General features: G+C 37.7%; 1 protein-coding gene across 1 annotated transcript in view; it reads right to left on the bottom strand.

Annotated features, from left to right (window-relative positions):
• Adamtsl3 (ADAMTS like 3) overlaps nucleotides 1-24600 on the bottom strand; it is a 353079-nt gene that overhangs the window by 109751 nt on the left and 218728 nt on the right. The window contains exons 14-15 of the mRNA XM_010621186.3: nucleotides 23298-23382; nucleotides 270-559 (exon numbers count right to left, since the gene is read on the bottom strand). Of these exons, the coding sequence (XP_010619488.1) occupies nucleotides 270-559; nucleotides 23298-23382 (375 nt within the window). The remainder of the gene's footprint in view (nucleotides 1-269; nucleotides 560-23297; nucleotides 23383-24600) is intronic.

The raw sequence follows: 24600 nt of genomic DNA, 5'->3' as shown, positions 1-24600 counted from the left end.
GCCCATCTATTTCACACTAACCAATGACCTCTTCCCACCTCATACAGATCCTCAAGCCAATGGAGCTTTTGGGGGAGGAGGGTCAGGATATAATCCCACTATCCTTTACCTACTTTTCAAAATAACTACAAAACATAAAGAAAAGGCATGGTTTTCAATTATTGGATAATTTCACCTCCTGCAGACTTGCATGCCTGATGTGCCTGCTTAACAGTGCCTCCAAATCCTCACAGTGCAGGACACCACAATCCTGAGTGAGAGTCACCTACCTCCCAGGCAGGTGGCTGTGCAGGAGGTAAAGCCGGCATACTCCCAGGCATAGGTCCCTGTGCTGTCCAGCTGGGGGATGGAGCTGTTGGGCTCTCGGGGTTCAGGGCTCCCAGGACAGGCCTGAAGCAGGCAAGGCCGCTCGGTGGGTGGCTGGGGGCCCTCACACTCATCCTCAGGTAGTTCAGCCTCAGTGCGCGCAAAGGCCAGGAGCACGCGGCACCTCACAGTGCGCACCTGCACGCCCTGGCCGCATGTGGAGCTGCAGGTTGACCAGGGCTCTGGGATGAACCTAGGGAGTCAGGACAGAGAGGGGGTCACATACAGCACACACAGCCAACACAGGTACAACAGCAGCTTCATCCCAGGGAACTCAGGCTGCTGCTGGTTAACGCTTTTTATTTTTGGTACTGGGGATTGGACCCAGGGACTTTCCATTGAACTACATCTCCACATTCCCAGCCCTTTTTTATTGGTTTATTTTTGAGACGGAGTTTCACTAAGTCACTCAATTGCCCAGGATGGGCTTAACTATGGGATACTCCTGCCTCAGCCTCCCAGAGTGCTGGGATTACAGGCTTGCAACACCATGCCCAGCTCATTTCAAAATCTTATAAACAGCAGAAATTTGAATTCTTCATTAAAGATACACCCTACTGTTGCCTCTCAATAAAAATTCAAGTTCTGTGCTATGACTGGTTGCAAACCATGATTACAAAGGTTTATAAAAATATTTAGTGATAAATATACCAACATGTGGACATCATTTCTAATGTGATTTCTTTTATAATACAGATTTTTTTTACCAATTTATTCCCTAAATCTTTATTGAGCTTCTCCTCTGTGACTGTGGAGTGGTAATAAATTGTTGCAATGTTTAAGAGCCTAATTTCAGGTTATCTTGAAAACTCTTTGCAATGTGTGAGAAGCTTTAATATTTTTTTCATATTTAACATACAAACATGCTAGCTTCTAAGATTTCTTGAAAATATATGATATTGCACAAAATACCTAAAAGAAGTGTTTATCACTTAATTGGAATTATTATCCACTAAATCAAAGGTTATCAAACTCTGGCCTGCAAGCCAAATCTGGCCTGCTTTCATACAGCCTAACAGCAATTTTTAAATTGGTGGGAGAAAAGGATGCTCTTTGACGACATGTGAAAATTACAAAAAAAAAAAAATCAGAATTTAGTGTCCATAATTAAAGTTCTACTGGGATATAGCCACACGCACTTGTCCATCTATTGTATAATGGCTGCTTTCCTGCTACACGAAAGAGCTGAATATCTGTGACAGAGGCTGTTTAGCCTGGAAATATCATAAATTCACTATCTGACCCATGTAATAAAATGCAGTCATTGAAAGGAAAGGGGCTGACAGGAACTGATACAGAACTGTCTCCTCTGGAGATAAGTAAAATAAGTATGGGTAATTCATACCCAGTGAGATCTTTTAGATAAATGTTTTAAAAATAGATGTGTGTGCATATGTGCATGCGTGTACATACAGTCTATATTATGTATATATGTGCATATATAGGCTATAGCATGGTTACTGAACAATTTATCTTTTCTGGAAGTGGCTGCCAGTGTCAGGGATGGGAATGTGTAAAGAGGGAAGTTTTTTGTTTGTTTCTTTGGTCTCATTAAAAGGCTTGAATTTTCTAATCATGTGTATATTTTTGTAGTTATTAAGGTTTTTCACTTTTCTCCTTAGTAATATGATAAAAATCATATAGATTGAATATCTTCAAAACTTAGAATTTGGGATTTTGCATTAATGAAAAGTAGCTATTTTCATTCACACTGGAGCCTTGTGTCTTGGTGACTGATAAGAGTGGGGCAGGTGACATTTAGAAATGGGAAGAAAGGAGCTAAAGGTGTAGGGAAGGTGGGATGGGTAGGGGAAGGGTAATAAGGGAAAAGAACAAATGTGAGATAATGAAAAGATGAAAATAAAGTGTAGTTGGGGAGGAGGAGGTGAAGGGAGGGCAGGGGTAAGGGGAAAAAATGAGAATCAAGACTTGTCATGTAGAGGTACAAGATCCCAACAATGAATGTAACTGTACTGCATCCCTAAAATGTACCAATAAACTCAATTAAAGCTGAAGAAACAAAAAAAAAGAGTGGGGCAGGTGAAAATGTTCCTCAACTCCCACCGGTGCAAATGCTCCCTGAGGCAACCTGGACGTTTTCAATTGTTTTTCAATGATCCTTTAAGAGTTCATTGTACAGAACAGAGATATCAGAGGTATTCTAATTTGCCATGGGTGATTTGGAGTAGGAAAAAAAAAAAACAGAGGAAGAAGGACACATATGCTAAAGAAAGGTGGAGATTCAATACAGAAAATTGGTGAAATAATGAACAAGGAACAGAATTTTTAAAAAAGCATAAACAGAAGGAAATTTTCATGGGCCATGAAAGATCTAAATCTATGTCCTAAATGTCCTCACTATTTGCCAAAATTATTGAAGAGAACAAGAAACATTCTAATTTTAAGGATATAAGAAAAATGTTATAACTAAACAGAAAAAACAGAAGAGTTGCCAATAAATGGAGAAAAGGCAGTGTAGACTCAAATCTTTCCTTTTTAATATTAAAAGTCAGAGCCTGCCAGAGTCATGTGTTCTCAGTGTTCACAGTTTTAAGAGAGGGAGCAAACAAAATACTTGTAAAGCAAGAGTTCAAACTTCTGCTCACTTGAGTTGATAAAAGAAAGACATACTTAAGTAAGAGGGTCTTAGAAATTATGCCATCTAATTTCCTCAAAAATGCACAAAGGTCAACCTCAGCAAATGACAATTTAATAGAGATAAAACAATATGTGAGGAAATAACTTGAAGTGAGAATCAAAATACCCTAAACAAACAATTAATTCTAAATAACTCTTGATGATATAATACATGTCACTGAATTTTTCTAAAACAAAGTACAAAGAATAACCAAGATTCACAGATGGGAGGTTTGAGGAAATGGGTTGGGACTTTTAAACACTATACCAATATAGTATACTATTTTTAAACAGGAAGACATCAGTATAAATAACACTCTTGATTTTTATGATAAAATCATAGATTTGAATATTTAAAAAATGAAATTGTGGATGTAGACTCTCTCTAGAACCTTGAATTGAGACACCTAGAAAACAAAAACTATGGTAAGAGAAAAATAAGTAGCATTCTGGAAATCAAGAAAGAGTCAACAGGAAAAAAATGAGAAATCAGAGAAACTGAAAACAACGCAGAGAAATAAAGCAGCCCAGAATTCTAACCCTGGCTCTCAGGAGAGGGTCCATTTCTACAAATAGAAGGTAAACACAGTGAAGGTTGACAGCCCCTAGGAGAAACAATGGACCAAAGAAAAGCCCAAATACAAGCTTTACTGTCTAAGTGACTCCTGTATGGTAGGCTAGAAGTGGAGAAGAAATTCAATGTCCACCATACTTGGAAGTGATATAATCAGAAGCCATTTGGGAAGAGGTCTATTATTTAAGACTGAGCTACTCCAGAAATCAGAAGTCACAGAATAACTACACTTCAGGGTCTCTGGGGTCACCTACCACAGTGAATGAGTGATAGAACACCATAAGATAGACTCAGAGATTGGGTGGGCAAGTTGCAGATGCCTTGAGAAGTTTAAACAGTTTAAGCAACCTCAGGTTACAAGGGAAAGAGTGGTCTCACCCTCTGGTGAAAGGCCAGGCTGGTGGTGTGGTTTTCTGAGGGAGATGGGTTTGAAATTGCTTCAAACGTTAAGTCCAGTGAACTGTTTGGCTCCCCTCATCACCTACTTCCAGCATAGACCTCAGTGGTCAATTTGTTTTCCTCATCTGTCAACATGATCAGGGATGTGCCGTGGCTTGGACAGTTGCCACATCCTGGGTTGTATGGACGGTGGGGGGCCTCTGGAGCAAGGGAGGTACCTCATAAGACCACAGGCCATAAATCCAGTAGAAGAGAGCAGTAAAGGGAAGTTCCAGAGAAGGGAACATACTAAGAGCTGTGGGAGTAAGCACAGCCTTAAGGCAAACACACTCCATTGAATAATCAGCAGAAAATGCAGGAGAGGGGGTGTGGACCACAGCAGTGTGGCTGCAGGCACTGCCAGCCAGGGCACTGCCCACCCCAACACTGCCTTGGGATCCACAAGCTCCAGCCAAAGACCCTTCATTCAGGAAAAGAGCTGCATAGGCTAACAGACAACAAACAGAGGCCCACCCTGATACCATTACTTAAGGGTACACAAAACCTAACCAGAAGACTGCCCACACACCAGCAACTAAGGTGCTCAGCCCCCAGCCAAAGGCCCTCCCAGATAACAGCTACATAGGAGAGCAGGTACTAACCAGAGGCACACCTGGATACCATACCACATGTAAGCAATCCCCAGCCAGAATCCTGCCCAAACAACAGGACAATGCAGGGATCCAGAAGACTATCACTCTGAACTGGTAAGGAACAGAGAAAATGTCACTCCATGGCTTGCTGAGAATTGAAGACCACTGTGTGAGCAAAACGTTGCCTCAGCAAAGGAGCAGCAGGCTGCATCTATTGAAATGAGAAGACATGTAAATAAGTCTCAAAATCAGATTTCCAGATTAACTAAGGTAACCCCAAAGGGTAACAAGATGGAACAGTCTGACACTCAAACACCTGGACTACATGAACTGGCAAGGAAAGATGATCTAAAAAAATGAAACCAGAAATAATTTCTTAGATAACAATAGTGATTGTGCTAATAGTGCAAGACATGATCAATGAATTTAAAGCAGACACAGACAAAAAAAAAAAATAGAAGAGCTGAGGAACACGATGGAATCCCAACATAGAAAACAAATGGAATCCATAAAACACATGCCAACAGATTTCCAGGAGATTAAAAACTCCACTGAAAGTTTATGCAGCAGAATGAGCCAATGTGAAGACAAAATTTCAGATATAGAAGACAGGATAGCAACTAGTGAACAAGAAAACAAAAACTTCTTAAAAATAGTAAGGGACCATGAGAAATCAATCCAGCAGCTGCTAGATGATGTAAAGAAGAATAACATAAGTCTGATCAGAATCAATGAAGAAACACAGGAGAGCACAAACAACATTAAAAAAAAAACTGTTCACAGAATTAATGATAGAAAACTCCCAAACAGGGGAAAAGGACTTTACATACAAATAAGTTAGGCATATAGAATTCCAACTAGCCATGATGAAAAACATCTACACCTAGGCATATAATAGTTAAGGTTCCAGAAACCCAACAGAAGAACAAAATTCTACAAGCAAGTAGAGAAAAAAAAAAAACAAAAAACAAATTACATACAAAGACAAGCCCATCAGAATCACAGCAGACTTCTCAACACAAACCCTCAAGGCAAGAAGATCTTGAAGTGATATGTTTTAAGCCTTAAAGGAAAACAACCTCCAACTCAGACTGATGTACCCTGCAAAACTATCTTTCAAAGTGGATGGAGAAAATTAGATACTTTCATAACAAAGAGCACCCAAGGAACTTCATGAATACCAAATTAACACTCCAAAAATTTTAAACAGAATCCTAGGAAAAGCCAGTGAGGCTCACAACACCAGGAAGTTCAGCAGAATGAATCCATCAGGCATGACAAGAAATAAAATGCAAAGGGGGAGAATCAAAGAAAAAGTCATGACAAGGATAAGTCAATACTTATCAGTTATAACCATCAATGTTAATGGTCTCAATTCACCAATCAAAAGAAACAGACTGGCAAATGGGTCAAGAAGCAAGATCCAACAAAATGATGCACACAAGAAACACACAATTCAAAAAGAAACTCAAAGACTGAAAGTTAAACGGTGGAAAACAATGCTCCATGCAACAGGAACCTCCATGGAAGCTGAAAAAAAGCAGGAGTAGATATCCTCCTGAAGATCAAGTGGATTTCAAACCCACACTGATTAAGAGAGTCAAAGAAATACACTACATCCTTGTAAAGGGAACAATCCAAGAGGAAGAGATGACAATCATAAATATATATGCACCAAATACTAGTGTGCCAAATTGTATAAAACAAATATTAATGAACATGAAAAATCAAATAAGCACTAATATAATAGCAGTGGAGGACCTCAATACCCCAATGTTACAGATAGATAGATAGATTAACTAGACAGAAAATACATAATGAAATACTAGAACGCAATCAAACTCTTGAACAAATGTACTTAACAGATGTTTACACATTGTTCCACCCCAAAAAAATCAGAATACACATTCTTTTCAGCTGCACACAGGTATTTCTCCAAAACAGACCACATACACATACTTACTCATAGACATTTTTAAGTAAATTCAAAGGAACTAAGTTCAGATCATCATGTGATAAAATTGGAGATCAATGACCAAAAAAACTGGAAGAATTTTATAAACACATGGAAACTGAACCACATACTTCTGAATAATTGATGGGTCAAAGAGGACATTAAAGAAGAAATCAATAAATGACAATCCCAATACAAAATATCTGAAACTATAGGACACAATAAAAGCAGTCTTTTGAGGGAAATTCATAACAGTGAACACTCATATTGGGAAAACAGAGTGAACTCTATTAAACAATTTGATGATGAACCTCAAGCTTTTAGAAAAAGAACAGCAGGACAAATCCTAAGCTCATAGGAGCGGGGGGATTATAAATAAAGATCAGAGCAGAAATCAATGTAATGGAGAGTAAAAAAAAACATACAAAAATTAATTTATTCCAAAAGAATAAAACAATTGATAAATGCATAGCGAACCTTATCAAAAAAAAAAAAAAGATAAAACTAAAAAAAAAAAAAAAAAAGAAAGGCCCAAATCCATGCAATTAGGAATGAATAGGGTGAAATTACATTACACCCAACAGAAATCCAGAGGATCATCAATACCTCCTTTGAGAACCTATGCTCCAATAAGATGGAAAATACAGAATAAATGGACAGATTCCTACCTGGTATAAATTACCAAAGTTGAACAAAGAAAAATTCTAAACAACCCAATAGCAATCAATGAATTGAAAACATAATTAAAAACTTATTAAGGAAAGACTAGACCCTGATGGCTTCATTGCTGAATTCTACAAGACATTTAGAGAAGAACTATTGTTATTAATGTTTACACTCTTCAATGAAATTAAAAGGGAAGCAATGCTCCAAAATGCATTCATGTAAGTAAGCACTACTTTGATCACAAAAGCAGAGAAAGACCCAACCAAAACAGAACTATAGGCCAATCTCACTATTGAACACAGATGCAAAAAGCCTTAAGATACTGGCAAATAGAATGCAGAAGATCATCAAGACGATCATATAACCTGACCAAATGGGATGCATCTCAGGGATGCAGGGGTGGTTCAACATATATGAATCAATAAATGTAATATACTATATTAAAATAACCAAGAACAAAAACCATATGGTCATCTCAATAGGTGCAGAAAAAGTGTTTGACAAAATCCAACACACATTCATGATAAAAACCTTACAAAAAATTGGAATAGATGGTCTCTACCTCAACTTGATAAGACATCTATAAAAACCAACAGCCAATATCATACTAAATCATCAAAAATTGAAATCCTTCAAACTAAAATCAGAAATAACACAAGGATGTCCACTATCACTACTCCAGGTCAATATAGATTTTAGAAACATTAGCCACAGCAATTAGACGAGAAAGAAATAAAAGGAATAAAGATAGGAAATGAAAAGTCAAACTGTCATTATTTGCAGAAAAGAAAGAAATACCCCTGCAACCAGGAGTCACAGAGGAGCCCAGCCACACCGGCAGCAATACAGTGGTGTTTATGCCCCACACCCCTGTGAACAAGAGAAAGAAGGCCTCTCTGACACCCCTAGATCAAAACTGAAGCCCACTGGAAAAGTGAAGAAAATCTGCAATAAAGGCACACCACACCACCATAGCTGGTAAGTCGGAGGGACCCGCATGTCACATCAGAACCTGGTGTAACTTCTGGGGAAAGATAGCTGGAATCTGCAGTAGAACCTTGAGGTTCAACCAAGAGTTTAACCCAGCAGGAGGACAGAGATCTCAACTTGGGCATCGCAGCCAAAAATCAGCCTGAACCTGAGGGGACAGCAGCTGGCTTGCTGAGACTAATTAGCTTAGACCTGCATACTCCTGCCCACGCTGTCAGAGGCATACCCTGAAGGAGGCCCTCTATTTCTATTTGTATTTTTTACTTTCAAAGTAATATTTTTCACTTATCTTTAATCATTTAAAATATTTTCATCTTTTTCTTTTCTCAAATTTTTTCTTTTTAATCTTCTTTTTCTTATCTTTTCTTTCTCTCTCTCTCACTCTCTCTCCCACCTTGATCTTCATTGCTCTCCTTTTTTTTTTTGCTCTGGTTCCTATCCTAATTTGAATTTATTTTCTTTCTTTTCCCTTTCTTCTCTCTTTTTCCTTCTTTCAATTGCCACTAGTTTTAAAAGAATGTGATTACAATCTCTAGCCTCCATATTGATTTTAGTTTGTTCTGCTCTTGGAAATATTTTGTTCTGTCTTCTCCTCTTCTCTTCAACAGCTCCATAGAGTTTGTGTGATCTTCCTGTGTCCTCTGACCTCACTTCTCACCTTTCTCTATCCTATCTATCTATACCTCCCTTCCCTACTCCTTCTAAATCCCCATCCTGAAGAGTAAAGTTGCTATATTGAAGAGTTTATTCACTATAAACATATTGTGGGCTAGTCCTCGATTTTTATTTCATTCATATGGTTAAAGCTGATAGATTAATAGCTACCACAAAATGTCATTTTCTAAGCTGTGCTCAATGCTATCGTGTTGCTGATAGTATCATTTGGGCTAAGGTGTTGTGATTGATCTAATCAGTTGCCCTCCCTGGTAAAAAGAAAATGAGTTTGCCTCAGAGACATTAGAGACTTAAAACCTAAAGACCAGCTATATCTGGAAGACTGAAGTATTAACCCAGGAATTCAACCAAAGACAGGACCAATAACAAAAACAGAAATGAGAAGACATTTAAACAAGACACAAACACAGACTTCCACCCCACCAAAGGTAAACTCTGGGGGAAATGAGGTGGAAAAGTCTGACAGTGAACCACCTGGACACCCTGAACTGATACCATAGGAAGTAAAAAAAAAACAAAACAAAAAAAAACAGATAAATGAGGCTCTAGAAAAATTCAAAATAAAAAAATAACTTCCCAGTTAACCACAGAGATGGTGAGAAGAATGAAAGACGTAATTGGAGACTCTAGAAAAGAAACAGATAAAAAAATAGATGAATTCAGGACCATGATGGAAACCATGAATGCCCAGCACAGGAAAGAAATGGAATTCATGCAAGAGATTCAAACAGATATACAGGAGATTAAAAGCTCTATAGAAAGCATGCACAGCAGGATGAGGGAATGTGAAGATAAAATTTCAAATATATAAATAGGATTGTGGTCAGTGACTCTGAAAAGAGAGATCTCTTAAACATAGTAAGGGACCATGAGAAATCAATCCAACAGATCTTAGAAGATGCAAAGAAGAATAATATAGGACTGATAGGAATCCAGGAAGTAAGAGAAAAGTACAAATGACACAAAAAAAAACTGTTTACAGAATTAATGACAGAAAACACCCCAAACAGAGGAGAAGAATTTGACATACATATAATTGAGTCATACAGGACTCCAACTAGCCATGATAAAAAAAGAAAAAAAAAACTATACCTAGACATATAATAATCAAGATCTCGGAAAGCCAACTGAAGAACAAAATACTACAAGCAGTTAGAGAAAACAAATCACATGCAAAAGAAAGCCCATCAGAATCACAGCAAACTTTTCAACACAAACCCTCAAATCAAGAAGAGTCTGGAGTGAGTTATCTCAAGTCCTAAAAGAAAACAGCCTCCAACCTAGACTGATGTATCCTGCAAAACTCTCTTTCAAAATGGATGGGGAAATATGATACGTCCACATCAAAGAACACCTGAAAAATTTCATGAACACAAACTGGCACTTCAAACAATTCTAAACAATATCCTGGAAAAAGAAAATGAAGAACACAACTCCATAAGGGCCAACAGAGTAAATATACCAGGCAAGGCAAGAAATTAAAGGAAGAAAGGGAAAAATAATATAAAAGAACCAATAACAGGAAAATAATATGACAATGAAAAGTCAATACATAACAGTTATAACCATCAAAGTTAATGGCCTCAATTCACTAATCAAAAGAAACAGGCTGGCAGAATGGATTAAAAAGCAAAATCCAACAATATGCTGTATACAAGAAACCCACTTAATCCACAAAGAAATTCATAGACAGAGTAAAAGGATGGAAAACAGTTCTCCATGCAACAGGAGCCCAGAAAAAAGTGGGGATAGCTATCTTATTTGCAGACAGAATAGATTTTAAACCAAAACTAATTAAGAGAGACAAAGAAGGCCACTACATCCTTGTAAAGAGAAAAATACAAGAGGAGGAAATGACAATCATAAACATATATGCTCTAAATACTAATGCCTCCAACTATACAAAACAAATATTAATGGATAGGAAAAATGAAATAAGCACTAAAACAATTGTAGTGGGGTACCTCACGTACTCCACTGACACAAGTAGACAGATCATCTAGACAAAAAAATCAACAATGAAATAAAAGAAGTGAACCAAGTCTTAGAACAAATGGACTTTAGTAGATGTCTATAGAATGTTCCACCCCACAAAATCAGAATATACATTCTTTTTGGCTGCACACTGATCATTCTCCAAAATAGACCACATGCTAGCTCACGGAACATGTTTAAGTAAATGCAAAGGAACTAAAATTATCCCCTGTATATGATGAGACCATAGTGCAATTAAACTGGAAATCAATAGCCTAAGAAATTACAAGAAATTCACAAACACATGGAAATTAAATGTCATCCTGCTGACCAACTACTGAGTCACAGAGGAAATTAAAGAAGAAATTAGACAGTTTCTGCAATTAAATGATAATGCCAATACAACATACAGGAAGCTATGGGACACAATGAAAACAGTTCTATGAGGGAAATTCATAGCAGCAAATGCTCATACTAGGAAAACATAGTGAGCTCAAACAAACAACCTAATGCTTAACCTAAAGCTGCTAGAAAAAGAACAGCAAGACAAACTGAAAGCTCATACAATGGAGAAACTATAAAGATCAGAGCAGAAATTAGTGCAATGGAGACTAAGAGAATGATACAAAAAAATGAATCAAAAAGTTGATTTTTCAAAATAAATAAAATCAAAACACCCTTGGCCAACCTTATCAAAAGAAGGAAAGAAAAGGCTCACATTCATGCAATTAGGAATGAAAAGGGTGAAGTCACAAAAGATCCACCTGAAATCCAAAGGATCATCAATGCCTACTTTGAAAATCTATACTCTAATAAAATGGAAAATACAGAAGAAATGGATAGATATCTAGAAATATATGAACTTCCAAAGTTTAACAAAGAAGATATAAAAAGTCTAAACACCCCAATTACATTCACTCAAATTGAAATGTAATTAAAATATTACCAACAAAGAAAAGCCCAGGACCTGATGGCTTCACTGCTAAATTCCATAAGACATTTAGAGAAGAACTATCACCACTACTCTTTACACTCTTCAATGAAATTGAAAGGGAAGCAATATTTCATTACTGGAAGCGAGTATTACTTTGATTCCAAAATCAGGGAAAGACCCAACCAAAAAAAGAGAACTAAAGGCCAATCTCCCTAATGAACATAGATGCAAAAATCCTCAATAAGACACTGGCAAACAGAATACAGAGGGTTATCAAGAAGATCATACAACCTGACCAAGTCAGATTTATGCCAGGGATGAAAGGATGGTTCAACACATGTAAATCAACAAATGTAATACACTATATTAACAGAATTAAGGAAAAAACCATATGATCATCTCAATAGATGCTGAAAAAGCAGTCAACAAAATTCAACACCCATTCATGATAAAAACCCTACAGAAAATTGGAATAGATGGTCTTTATCGCAACCTGATAAAGGCTATCTATAAAAAACCAACAGCCAATATCATTCTAAATGGTCAAAAACTAAGAACTTTCATGCTAAAATCAGAAACAATACAAGGATGTCCACTGTCACCACTCCTATTAAATATAGTTCTAGAAACATTAGCCACAGAAAGTAGACAAGAGAAAGATTAAAAGGAATAAAGATAGGTAAGGAAGAAGTTAAACTGTCACAATTTGCTGATGATATGATTCTCTCCATAGACAATCCAAAAAACCTTTCCCAAAGACTAACAGACTTAACTGACAGATTCAGTAAGGTAGCTGGATACAAAGTCAACACTAAAACACCAAGAGTCTTCATATACACAAATAACAGACTGACTGAGAAAGAAATTAGGGAAACAATTCCTTTCACAATAACATCCAAAAAATGAAATATCTAGGAATCAATCTAACAAAAGAGAGAAAAGATCATACATTGAAAATTACAGCACTATGAAAAAAGAGGTAGAAGAGGATATAAGATGGAAAGATGCTCCTGGGTAGGAAGAATCAACATAGTGAAAATGGACATACTTCCAAAACTTCTATACAGATTCAGTGCAATCCCTATTGAAATCCCAACAGTATATTTCACAGAACTTGAGAAAACAATCCAAAAATTCATTTGGAAGCAGAAGAGACCTAGAATAGCAAAAACCATTCTAGGAAACAGAGACGTGGCACGGGATATCACAATTTCCAACTTGAAACTATACTACAAAGCCACTGTAATAAAAACAGCATGGTACTGGCAAAGAACCAGACCCAAAGATCAATGGAACAGATTCTAAGATGGAGAAATAACACCAGACATACTTGGCTACTTTTTCCTTGACAAAGGAGCCAACCATCCTCAATGGAGGAAAAATAGCCTCTTTAATAAATGGTGTTGAAAAAACTGGCTTTCAACTTGCCAAAGATTAAAACTAGATCCCTACCTTTCACCATGAACTAAACTAAGACCCAAATGTATTAAAGATCTAAATATCAAAACAGAAACACTAAACTTACTGATAATCAAATTAGGTAGAACTCTTGAAGACACTGATATAGGGGAAGACTTCATGAACAAATCCTCAGTAGCATGAGAACTTGCACAAAGAATCAACAACTCGGATTTCACTGTATTTAAAAGTTTTTGCAAACAAAAAGGTTTTGCAGTGCAAGAGAAATCACCAATAGAACTCAGAGACAACCAACAATGTGGGAAAAACATTTACCAGCTACTCCTCAGACAAAGGACTACTATCTAGAATATATAAAGAACTCAAAAACCCCAGACCCTCCAAATACAAAGACCTGATTCAAAAATAGGCATCTGAAATGAACAGACATTTCTTGGGCAAAGAAGTAAAAGCAGCAAATAAATATATGAAAAAATGTTCAACATCACTTATCATTCGAGAGATGCAGATGAAAACAACACTGAGATTCCACCTCACCCCAGAAAGAATGGCTGCTACAAGAAATCAACCAATAACAAATGCAGGTTGCACTGTGGGGAGAAAGGAACCCTTTCCCATTGTTGGTGGGAGTGCAGACTGGTGCAACCACTGTGGAAATCAACATGGAGATATCTCAAAGAACTAGGATTTGAAGTTTCATGTGACCCAGCTATCTCTCTCCTGGGTATCTTTCCAAAAGAGCTAAAAGAATCATACCACAGTGATATATGTGCACCCATGTTTATAGTGGCACAGTTTGTAACTGCTAAAGCTTGAAAACAGCCAAATTGCCCATCAACTGGAGACTGGATAAAGATGTGGTTTTTCTATAAAATGGAGTACTACTCAGCCATAAAGAACGAGAAATAAGAGACATCCATAGCTAAATGGATGCACATTGAGGCTATACTCTTAAGTGAAATAAAAAGGACTCAGTTGAGTAAATACTGAATAGTTTCTATGGTGTAAAAAATGAAAAGTGTAAATAAGGTTCAAATGTTATAATCGGGAGTGTCAAATAGGAAGAAAATGGCTAATGGGGAACGGGGAAGGGGAGGAGAAAGGAAATAAGGAAAAAGAAAAAACGTGAAAAAAAGTAAAATATGGAAACAGAGTCTTTATAAATAGGGAAGGGTGAAGGGAATGAGGAGAGGGCAGGGGTGTGAGGAAAACACAAGAACCAATATATATTATGTAAAGGTACAAGATCCCAATGATAAATGTAACTGTATTGTTTGCTTTAAATGTACCAATATACTTAATAAACAAAGAGAAATACCTAGGAATCAACCTGACAAAAGGAATTAAACACCTCAACTCTGAAAACCATAGCACTCTGAAAAAAGAGACAGAAGAGGATATAAAAAAAATGGAAGGACATCCCTTGCTCATGGTTGGAAGACCCAATGTAATGAAAAGGGTCATACTTCTGAAACTGCTATATAGATTTAATGCAATACCACCTGAAATTCTACCAGCATACTTCACAGAACTTGAGAAAAAAAATCCACATATTCATTTCGAACCAGAAGAGAACTAGAATAGCAAAAGCAATTCTAGGCAAGAAAGACAAGGCAAGATAGGGGGTATCACAAACTACAACTTTAAACTATACTACAATGCTATGCTGATAAAAATAGCGTGGTACTGCCAAAGAAACAGACCCAAAAACCAGTGGAACAAATTAGAAGATACAGAAACAACTCCAGACACAGCCACCTCATCTTTGACAAAAGAGCCAAACACCCTCACTGGAAGAAAGATAATCTGTTTAATAAATAGTGCTGGAAAATCTGGGTTTTAACTTACCAGAGATTAAAATTATACCTATTATCTCTCACCATGCATTAAACTAAAATCATAATGGATTAAATATCTGAATATTAAAACAGAAATACTAAACTGGCTGGTAGAAAGGATAGGTAGAATACTTGAAGACTTTGGTGTAATAAAACATTTTATGAATAAAACCTCAATTGCCTGTGACCTAGCACAAAGAATCAAGTGTGATCTCTTCTTCTTAAAAAGTTTCTGCACTTCAAGTGAAACCACCAAGAGAGTGAAGAGACAACCCACAATATGGGGGAAAAATTTTACCAGTTTTTCTTCAGCAAAGGTCTACTACCTAGAATATATAAAGAACTTTAAAAAAAATCAGACCTGCAAAATTTAAATACCCAATCCAAAAATGGGAATCTGAAAGGAACAGACATTTCTCAGACAAAGAAGCAGAAAGAGCAATTAAACCTATGAAAAGGTGTTCAATATCACTGGCCATTTCAGAGATACAAATGAAAACAACACTGAGATTCCACCTCAACTCAGAAAGAATGGCTGCTACCAAGAAATCAACCAATAACAAATGCTGTTGGGGCTGTGGGAAAAAAGGAACCTTTCTCCACTGTTGGTGAGAGTGCAGACTGGTGCTACCACTGTGGAAATCAGTACGGAGATACCTCAAAGAACTAAGACTAGAGGTTCCATTTTATCCAGCTATTCCCCTATTGGGTCTCTTCCCAAAAGAATTAAAAGAATCATACCACAGTAATATATGTGTATCCATGTTTATAGCGGCACATTTTGTAATACCTAAAACTTGGAAACAGCCCAATTGCCCATCAAAAAAAAAAAAAAAAGGGGAATGGAATTAAAATGAGAAAATAAAAAATTGGAAACAAAAATCTTTGCAAATAGAAAAGAGTGGAAGGGTTGAAGGGAGGGCAGGGGAAGGAGGAAAATAAGAATCAAGATATATTTTCTAATGGTATAAATTTCCAATGATGAATGCCATTATATTGTATGCCTAAAATGTACCAATAAAATTAATTTTTAAAAATGCAGTGTAGGACTCAACACATACACACACTCACAAAAATGAGTGTGGAAACAAAATGGTTGTTGATTATGATTCAGTAAGCCCCACCCATATTTAATAGCTTTTAGTACCATAGACTATGGAAAGAAACCTTTCCCCTAAACATCTGGTGGAATTTTTGGACTCATTTCTCTTTTTGTTTTGTGGGAATTTGTTTGTTTGTTTTTCTTTTTCCTTATCTTTTACTCTTTTAATTCTTACTTTTCTTTTTCTCTTCTTTTTTTGTCACTTTTACCTAATTCTGTTAACTTTATTCTTTAGCTAGATTTTTACCTCACTGTTATTTTCCTTGTCTTTCTTTTTCCAATATTACTTCTTTCATTTTCCCTTCCCCAACACCTCCATTTTAATTATTATTACTATTAAGTTTTATTAATTTTTAGCTATTTTATTGACTCTGATATTATTGCTGGATTTTTTTTCTATTGGTAATGGTGGGATAGTTGTTGCTTGTAGTAAATATTTACTGCGTATCAATATCTTGTTTGTTTTTGTGTCTATCTTATTGCTGCAGATCTCTTTTCTTTTGTTAAAGATGGTACTATTGTAGCTATTGGTTCTTATAGTATTTTAGTTAATGCTTTGTCTTGGTATTTTTATTCATTTATTTTCTATTATTAATGGTAAAATTGTTGTTACTTTTACTTTTTATTGCATGCCAATAACTGATTTATCTTTCTGTCATCAACATTACTGTTGTTCAGTTTTTTTCTAAGTGGTGCTGAAGATCAAGCCACCAGAAGAAAGTTGGACACTAAGAAAACCCTCAGAAACAGAATCTAACTAGTGAGGTTTTGAAAGTAGTGATGGTTTCTTTATCCTTACTGATCTTCTGGCCACACTTCAAAATGAATAGAAACATGAGAAGGGAAGGTAACAAAGATGCCCACCAAAATCCCCATTTCTCCAAAAGCTGTCTTCTGGGCACTGAAGTAGAGGAAGCTGTAGGTGAAGGACTCAAAAACCAAATGGTCAAAATGTTGAAAACGATCAAAGAAACACACAAGCAAATGAATAAGATGTTTAATGAGCTCAGAGAGGATGGTTAAACAGATAAATCATTTTACCAATAAAATGTTTGGTGAATTTAAAGGCAAAACAAACAAACTAATTGAGTTAAGTAATACAATATAAGACATGAATGATCACTTTGGAAAAGAATTAGAAAGTCTGATAATCAAGCAAATGGAGGTAGATGAAAGCATGGGTAGTAAACTTGACTAAGGTGAGGACAGAGTGCCAGGAAAAGAAAATAAAGTGGATGCAACAGATCATAAACTCAGCAATACCCCAAAACTGACAAGGCATTATGCAAGCTGAATCTAACGCTGCTAGATGACAAAAAAAAAGAGAGAGAAAACCTCAAAATTATAGGAATAAAGGAAAAAATTAGAAGATGACTCAAAAGGCATAAAAAATTATTCACTGAAGTCATAGCAGAAAATTTTCCAAATCTGGGAAAAGAATTCAATACTCAAGTAATAGACATATATAGATCCCCACATAGCCACAACCAGCAAAGAACATTCCCAGGACACATCATGATAAAAATTCCACAAATTCAAAAAAAGAACATTAAAAACTGTTAGAGAAAAATAGCAAGTAACCTATTTAGAAAAGCCTGTCAGAATACAGTTACTGCTGATTTCACAGCACAAGAGAGCAGAGCTTGGAGTGAAATTTTTCAAGGTCTAAAAGAAAAAAATTGTCAGTCCAGACTTTTATATCCTGCAAAATTATGTTTCAAAACAAAGAAATGCTAAAGAAATACATTACCACTAAACCAATATTGCAGAAAATACATAAGGGGATCTGAATAAATGGGAAGAATATCATATGTTCCAGAATAGAAAGATTCAAAATTCAAAGATGTTCATTCTACCTTAATTAATGTAGAAAACCCAGCAGTTCTGATCTAAACCTCTGTGGCAATTTTAGGGGCATTATAAACAGACAGCATAACTCTAAAATTTTATGAAAGATTAAATGACTAGCATTTTAAAAGAAATAATTGAATAATTGCACAGCCTGATAGAAAGAAAAAACTACTAAAAAGATAAAATTTCAAACAATATGGCACTGGCATTGATGTATTTAGTTTACACAATGATGGCTTTTAAAAAAAATCAAAGTGCATAGTATAGATTATTTCATGGATGGTGCAAGATCAATCAGTTACTTGTTTTGAAAAATATTGTTACATTGACTTTTATACATCACATGTCAAAGTCTATTCCCCATGAATGAAAGTTCAGGGTAAAACATGAAACAATAAAGATTATCAGAAGAGAATAGTTTTAAAAAATAGATGATGATGAAGGCGTGAGCTGGGAAGGGGAAACAGCATTGATTTTCTGAATGTAGACTTCACAGTAGGAACTAAATGTCTTCACTGTGCCTGTCTTCTGACCCAGAAATCTCACTCCCATAAATGGGTCCTAATGGGACAATTAGAGAGGTGTCATTTGATCTTCTGCAGTTTTATTTATAATAGCAAATAACTAGAAACAACCAGAGACAGCCTGAGGGCCTTTACACATGCAATACAGTGGTGTTCGTGCTACTTCCTTGGTTAATATTCTGAAATGGCTGAGCTGCTCCAAGTACAGACCATGCCCTTAGTGAACTTGGAGGAGCTTGATACTTGCCAGCTTCTCCAGCACCCTCCCAACTCCCACCACTCCCTTCTCTGCATTCAGGTCACAGTGCAGCCAGCAGGGCCCACAGCCTGCACACAGACACTGTCCCACATATCTGAACTTTTTCTTTGTTGACATTTTGGGACATCAGGAGCTCTACTCCTATGCCATCTCCCCCTGGAAGCCAACCTCTGGCCCCTAACCATATAATAATATCATCATACAATACCATAATACAATCACAGTGCTTTGGGACTTTACCATACAGTACTATAATCTAATACCTCTCTTCTTGTCCGCTCCATGAGGCTAACCTGAAGATGGTTAGACCTGAATTTCAACCATGTGCCAGAAAACTGCAGCTTTTTCTGGTACAATTGAGTCTCCATGATGTGTGAGGTAGAAGTGTTTCAAATTTTGGGTTTAGGGGGATTTCAGAATATTCTTGCATATACATAATTAAGTATCTTCAAGAGAAGAGCCAAAATTCATTCATTTCACAGTATCTTATACTCAGCCCAAAGGTAATTTTATACAGCATTTTTAGTGCACCCCACATCCCATCAGGTGAGGTGGTCAGGTGTGGAATTTTCCTCAAATGGTGTCACATCAGTGCCTAAAACTTTCAGAGTGTGGAGCATTCTGAACTGCATATTTTTGGATTAGGGACATTTGGCCTGGACCACATGCCATAGAATGACTGTCCCTACTTACTAGCTCTGAAATCTTAAATAATTCCTTAATTTTTTCACACCTTGGCTTCTTCTGCTCTAAAATCAAGATAATAGTCAATAACACCTCCTCACAGGACTGCTGTGAGGATATACCAGCTAATCCACATAAAACCCTTAAAGAGGACTTGACATAGGACCTTGTCAGTATCAATACTGTTAGAAAAACATCTTGAAACAGAACCTAATTTCTGTTATCGCAAATCCAATTCCTACAAATGAAGAAGCTAAAGTAGCAGCAAGAAAATCAAAGTGTCTTGGTTGTTCCTATGCAATGTTCATCTATGAAAAGCAAAGCAAAGGCAATGAAACCACTGAAGGGTGGAGATCTCAGAGAAAAGAAGAATCTGGGGAGGAGCTTCAGACAGAAGGGCTTTATCAGCTGCAAACATATTTCAGAGCAGAGCTGACAAGGTCAGAACTGCAGCTCCCCTGGCCCAGCTGCATAAGCTATGATTTTTGTTTTCCTAATTATATTTTTTAAAAAGGCTCTTAAATATCCGCTCCCTATGTAAATTCAGAACTCAGCCCCTGGTGAGCCACAGAGGCAGTGTTTATCTTCTGCAGGCTGTTTGGCAACTATTCATATCCTCTCATCCACTGTCAACAAGGAAGCGGCCCCAAACCACAGAAGACAGCATAATAAAAGGATGAGCTAGAGGCTGAGATGTGTTGTGGTTTTGTTTTGGAAATTGGAAGAATGAATAGAGTTAGAGGTAGCAGGAAACTATAAACTTCACACCAGACAGCAGGGGACAGGCCAGAAACTGCCAGGCAGGGTAGATCACACAAGAGGACTCTGGGGGTGGCAGGGATGAGGCCACTGTGGGTCACAGAACAGGTGCCACCCACTCAGCCTCTGTGTTGGGGGAAAGGGTGCAGCTCAGGAGCAAGGAACATCTCATCTTTGCTCTGAGAGGACAGGGAGGAGAAACCCCACCAAAGCTGGGGGTGAGATGGCTACAGACAGTGCAGGCTTAGAACAAATACCAAGTGGAACCCACTGTATCTCATATGACAGCGCTCTTTTCTAATTCAATAATAGCAGTAGAACCTTCTGACCTTGGAAGGGGCCCTAGTGGCTAACAGACCTAGGAGTTCCCAGACTTGGGTACACAATACCCCTCAAAGTAACCTGGCATGCTTGTTAAAATGCAGGTGACTGAATTCAGGGACAGAAAGTAGAATAGAAGTTGAAGTTCCCTGGGCCTGGGGTGAGGGAGAGAAAGGGTGTAACTGTGTATGTGGTATACAGTTTATATTGGGGAATGAGGAAAAGGTTCTGGGCATGGATTGAGCAACGTGAGTGTACTTAATGCCTCTGAACTGTAGACTTTAAAACAGTCAATTTTGTGCTATGAATGTCTCACCACAATAAAAATAAAATCTATCTAGTTGAGCCAAAATAAAAAGTTGTTGGTGTTAGAACCCCATTCCCAGACTGTCTGACCCAGAAACCAGAACAATTTAAAAATCACTACAGGTGTTCTGATAGAAGTGATTGAGCACTGCAGTTTAAAAATGGCATTTTTGATATATATCTATATATATCTCTCTCTATATATATATATATGCACACACACACATATATGTGTGTGTGTGTGTGTGTGTGTGTGTGTATTCCTTTTTTAGAAACAAGAACTGGCTAGGACATGTCTGTGTTTGATCAGTGGAGGAGGTGGGGCAGCATTGGTGGCACACACAAGGCGGAACGTGATGTGACATTTGTAGGTCTTGAGTAATGACCTCATGGGGCTTCATTTTATACTGCTTTCTCCTCTTTTACATAGGTTTGCAATTTTCTAATAAAAAAGGTTTAACAAAAATTGTGTGTGTGTGTGTGTGTGTGTGTGTGTGTGTGTAGTGGTGGCAGTGAGAGGTGCATTCCCAACCAAAAGGATGAAAGGGAGAGAGGCGAGTTGAGGTTAGGAGGACAACCCACAAGTCCAAAGCGAGAATCCCACTCAGGCCAAGGCAAGGAAGCAACCAAGCGGCAGCTGGGTCCCACACCGGATGGGTGAGGCCCCTGCAGTGTCTTTTTGGGCTTGTGAACAAATACAAATCTTTGAGTGATGGAGAAACATTTGGATATTCGGAATTTTGCAAAGGCAGAATCATATCTGTGCTCTAGCTAGTGACTCTGGTGATTATGCAGAAGGTGGATTAAGAGGTTCAAGTGAGGAGCAAACTAGAAAGCTATGTAGCTATCTTGATAAGCAGAATGTGCAGGTTTCTAAATGCTGTTTAGGTGTCTGAATGCAGAATGTAGGCAGAGGTGGTAGCAGGGCTGGTGAGAAGGAGCTAGAACCAATGGGGATTTTAGCAAATGTGCTCAGGCCAGTGCAGGGGATAATTATAGCTAAGGGATGGATAGAAAAAAGCAAAAAGGGACAGTGACAAATAAGCATGCATCCTGAATAGAGCAACAAGGGTGGTTTGAGACCTAAAAACCTTGGCAGGTGAAAATGCTGGGCTTGGGGAGACAGAGTTCCCAGGACCCATGACAGCTTTTATTCAGATTTATAAAATTTTCACCATGGGCTAAGGGGGTCCTTAGATTATTTTTTTTTTCTGTTTTAGAAAAAAAAATAGGAGGAGGCATATTTTGCCTCAACAGGAGAAATCTTGCAAGTATCTCAAGGTGTCCAACACAAGCATGAGCTGTCTCTTTATGCAGTGAGCTCCACGTAATGCTGAAGGTGTTGGAAAAGAGATGGCCAAGTGACTCTAAGGAAAGATTCCAGGGCCACCAATGTGTGAGGAAAGGGACCTGGAAGACTCTGAGTAGTGGAGCTGAGGACCACCACTATTAACAGTGTCACCTTAGACAAGACTTTCATCTTTGTGCATCTCATTCTCCTCATATGTAGAAGGGGCAGACTGGGCTTGATCTCTCAGGAAAATGGGCCAGATTGCAGCTGAGGTCACATTCTGATGGCCACGCTCTCTGTAGACAGCTTGTCAACATTGAGAACTCAACCCATCCAGCATGGAATCAGCTCTTCTGTCCAATTATCTGAGTCTGTGCTCGGTACTGCTGCTCTGGAATTCTGGCTAGGAACTGCTGAGCATGTTCACTTCCTTCCTCTGTTCTGGTGCCTATGTCTCTGTCTCCAGAATGCTTCTTTGACTTGGTCTAGATTCTTCCTTTCCTCAGATATCACTACAACCCAGACTCATCACACCACATGTGGACAGCAGGCATGGCAGTTTTAAACTGGGATAGACCCTGGAGAGATGTAGCCCAACTTGCCCCTTTTACAAATAATGAGAATGGGACTCAGAAAAAGTAAAGCCTTGTGTAAGGTTATAGGGCTAATAGTGGTTGTGCTAAGCTCCATGCTCTTTCCATTTCCCCACACCACCCAGCCCTGGGGTGTTCCTTACAATCATTTCAGCCACCCTGACACATTTCAGTGACTGGTTTATAGAGATTGGCCATGACTTCATCACAAAAGGTTTGGTTTATTTGTATAGTACTGTGATGGTCCTTGGTTAAACCATATGTGTTAATCTAGGAATTAACCCTGATCTCTTAATGGTAATAGAACACTGGGTCTGCTTTGAATTAAATAACACTGTTCTTTCGTGTGCTTCTCACAGATACTGCCAAAGTAGGACTGCTGAATTGTGAAATAAAGAAAAATTCTTGCCAGCTCCAGTTCTCTAGAGTCTAAAAATCCAGGTCACTTGGATACTAGATGTATCGTTGTACTCCAATGAGTACAAAAATTACATATATCATGTTAACTGGCTGTGCCCTGATTACAACCATAAAAGGTCCTGGACTCACGTTGGTTCTTCTGTTGCTATTCTGGTCTCCTCTAGTTCTTGTGCTTGTTTCAGCCAAGGTAATTTAGCTTCCACTGGACTTTTTTCTAAGAAAAAGGAACATAAACAATGAGTTTAATGACTATTAATCACTCGGAGAGGCTGGATACATAATCATCACTGGCTGAAAATTTAATTAACATAGAGGTCATGATTTTTAAATGCAAGTTGAGCCCTTTGGCATAGTACTTTAGGTGGCTTCTGGAATGAATAAACATTCCTGCCATTTTTAAAAATAGACACATTACTAAATACAATGGAAATAATTCCCATGATACAGGTGAATGTGCTCTCAATTTTCAACATAAAACTATCTTTACAGATCTAGACCAGTTTCTGTTCTTCGCATATTAAAACTTCAACTTCACCAATAACTACTTACTTTCTTTGCTACAATTTGTTTTGCCCCCTGAATGCACAAATCAATAGAGAAAAGAAAATAACATGGAAGTTAATAGAGTGGTAGGGTGAGTACATCTGCTGTGGATGCCACCAGCTTTTACTGTTCAGAGATGGCCACTGGTCACATGCGTGGAGCAGCAGCAGGTGCCTCTTTCTGTCCTTGGAGCCTCTTTAGATGTGAAGAAAGAAAGGACTGAGTTGTGAAATGTGAAGGGAAATAACTCTGGGCTGCTTTGGGAAAAATACAGACACTAAAGGAGTATCTATTAAAGTATACAGTCAAATGCAGGAAAAAAAGGAAAAAGAGCTTCATGGATGGAGCTATGTAACTAATACATGCATCTGTCAGGACATCTGGTGTTTCTTCTACAAGATGGATGTGGTTAAAACAAGCATGGTTAAAGGGTTAATTGTGAGGTTATTTCTAGAGATAATAATGAACCCAGAAATAAAAGTATAAGGAAAAGTCTTTCTTACCAACAGGTGGGGACAATTACTTTCTATTCTGAGGAGGAAGGTGCTTGTCATGAGGATTGAGTGTACCTTCCTAATGTACATGGTAGTAACTGTGCATAAAAAGGAGCATATATTGGAGAGTTGAAGCCAACATTTGCTGTCCATAGATATCTACCTATTCTGCTAATTCATGTGGAGCAGATGAAACTGCAGGAGGAATTCTAAGTGCATCCACAGACCTAAATTGGGAGCTAAACTCTTCATTCATTCCTTGCATTATGACACCGAAGAGAACACTGGTTCCTCTTTGAAGAAATATATGCAAAGGAGAGGTATATACAGGACACTGTGTGAACAAAGGAGAATGAGAATCTGGGAAGGCTAAGAGTTGTTTCCTCCTCCTCCTC

The sequence above is a fragment of the Fukomys damarensis genome, unplaced genomic scaffold (assembly GCF_012274545.1).
Source record: "Fukomys damarensis isolate Sample0158 unplaced genomic scaffold, DMR_v1.0_HiC HiC_scaffold_7, whole genome shotgun sequence".
Taxonomy (NCBI): domain Eukaryota; kingdom Metazoa; phylum Chordata; class Mammalia; order Rodentia; family Bathyergidae; genus Fukomys; species Fukomys damarensis.
The sequence above is the reverse complement of the archived record's forward strand: the minus strand, read 5'-3'. Positions and strand labels throughout refer to the sequence as shown.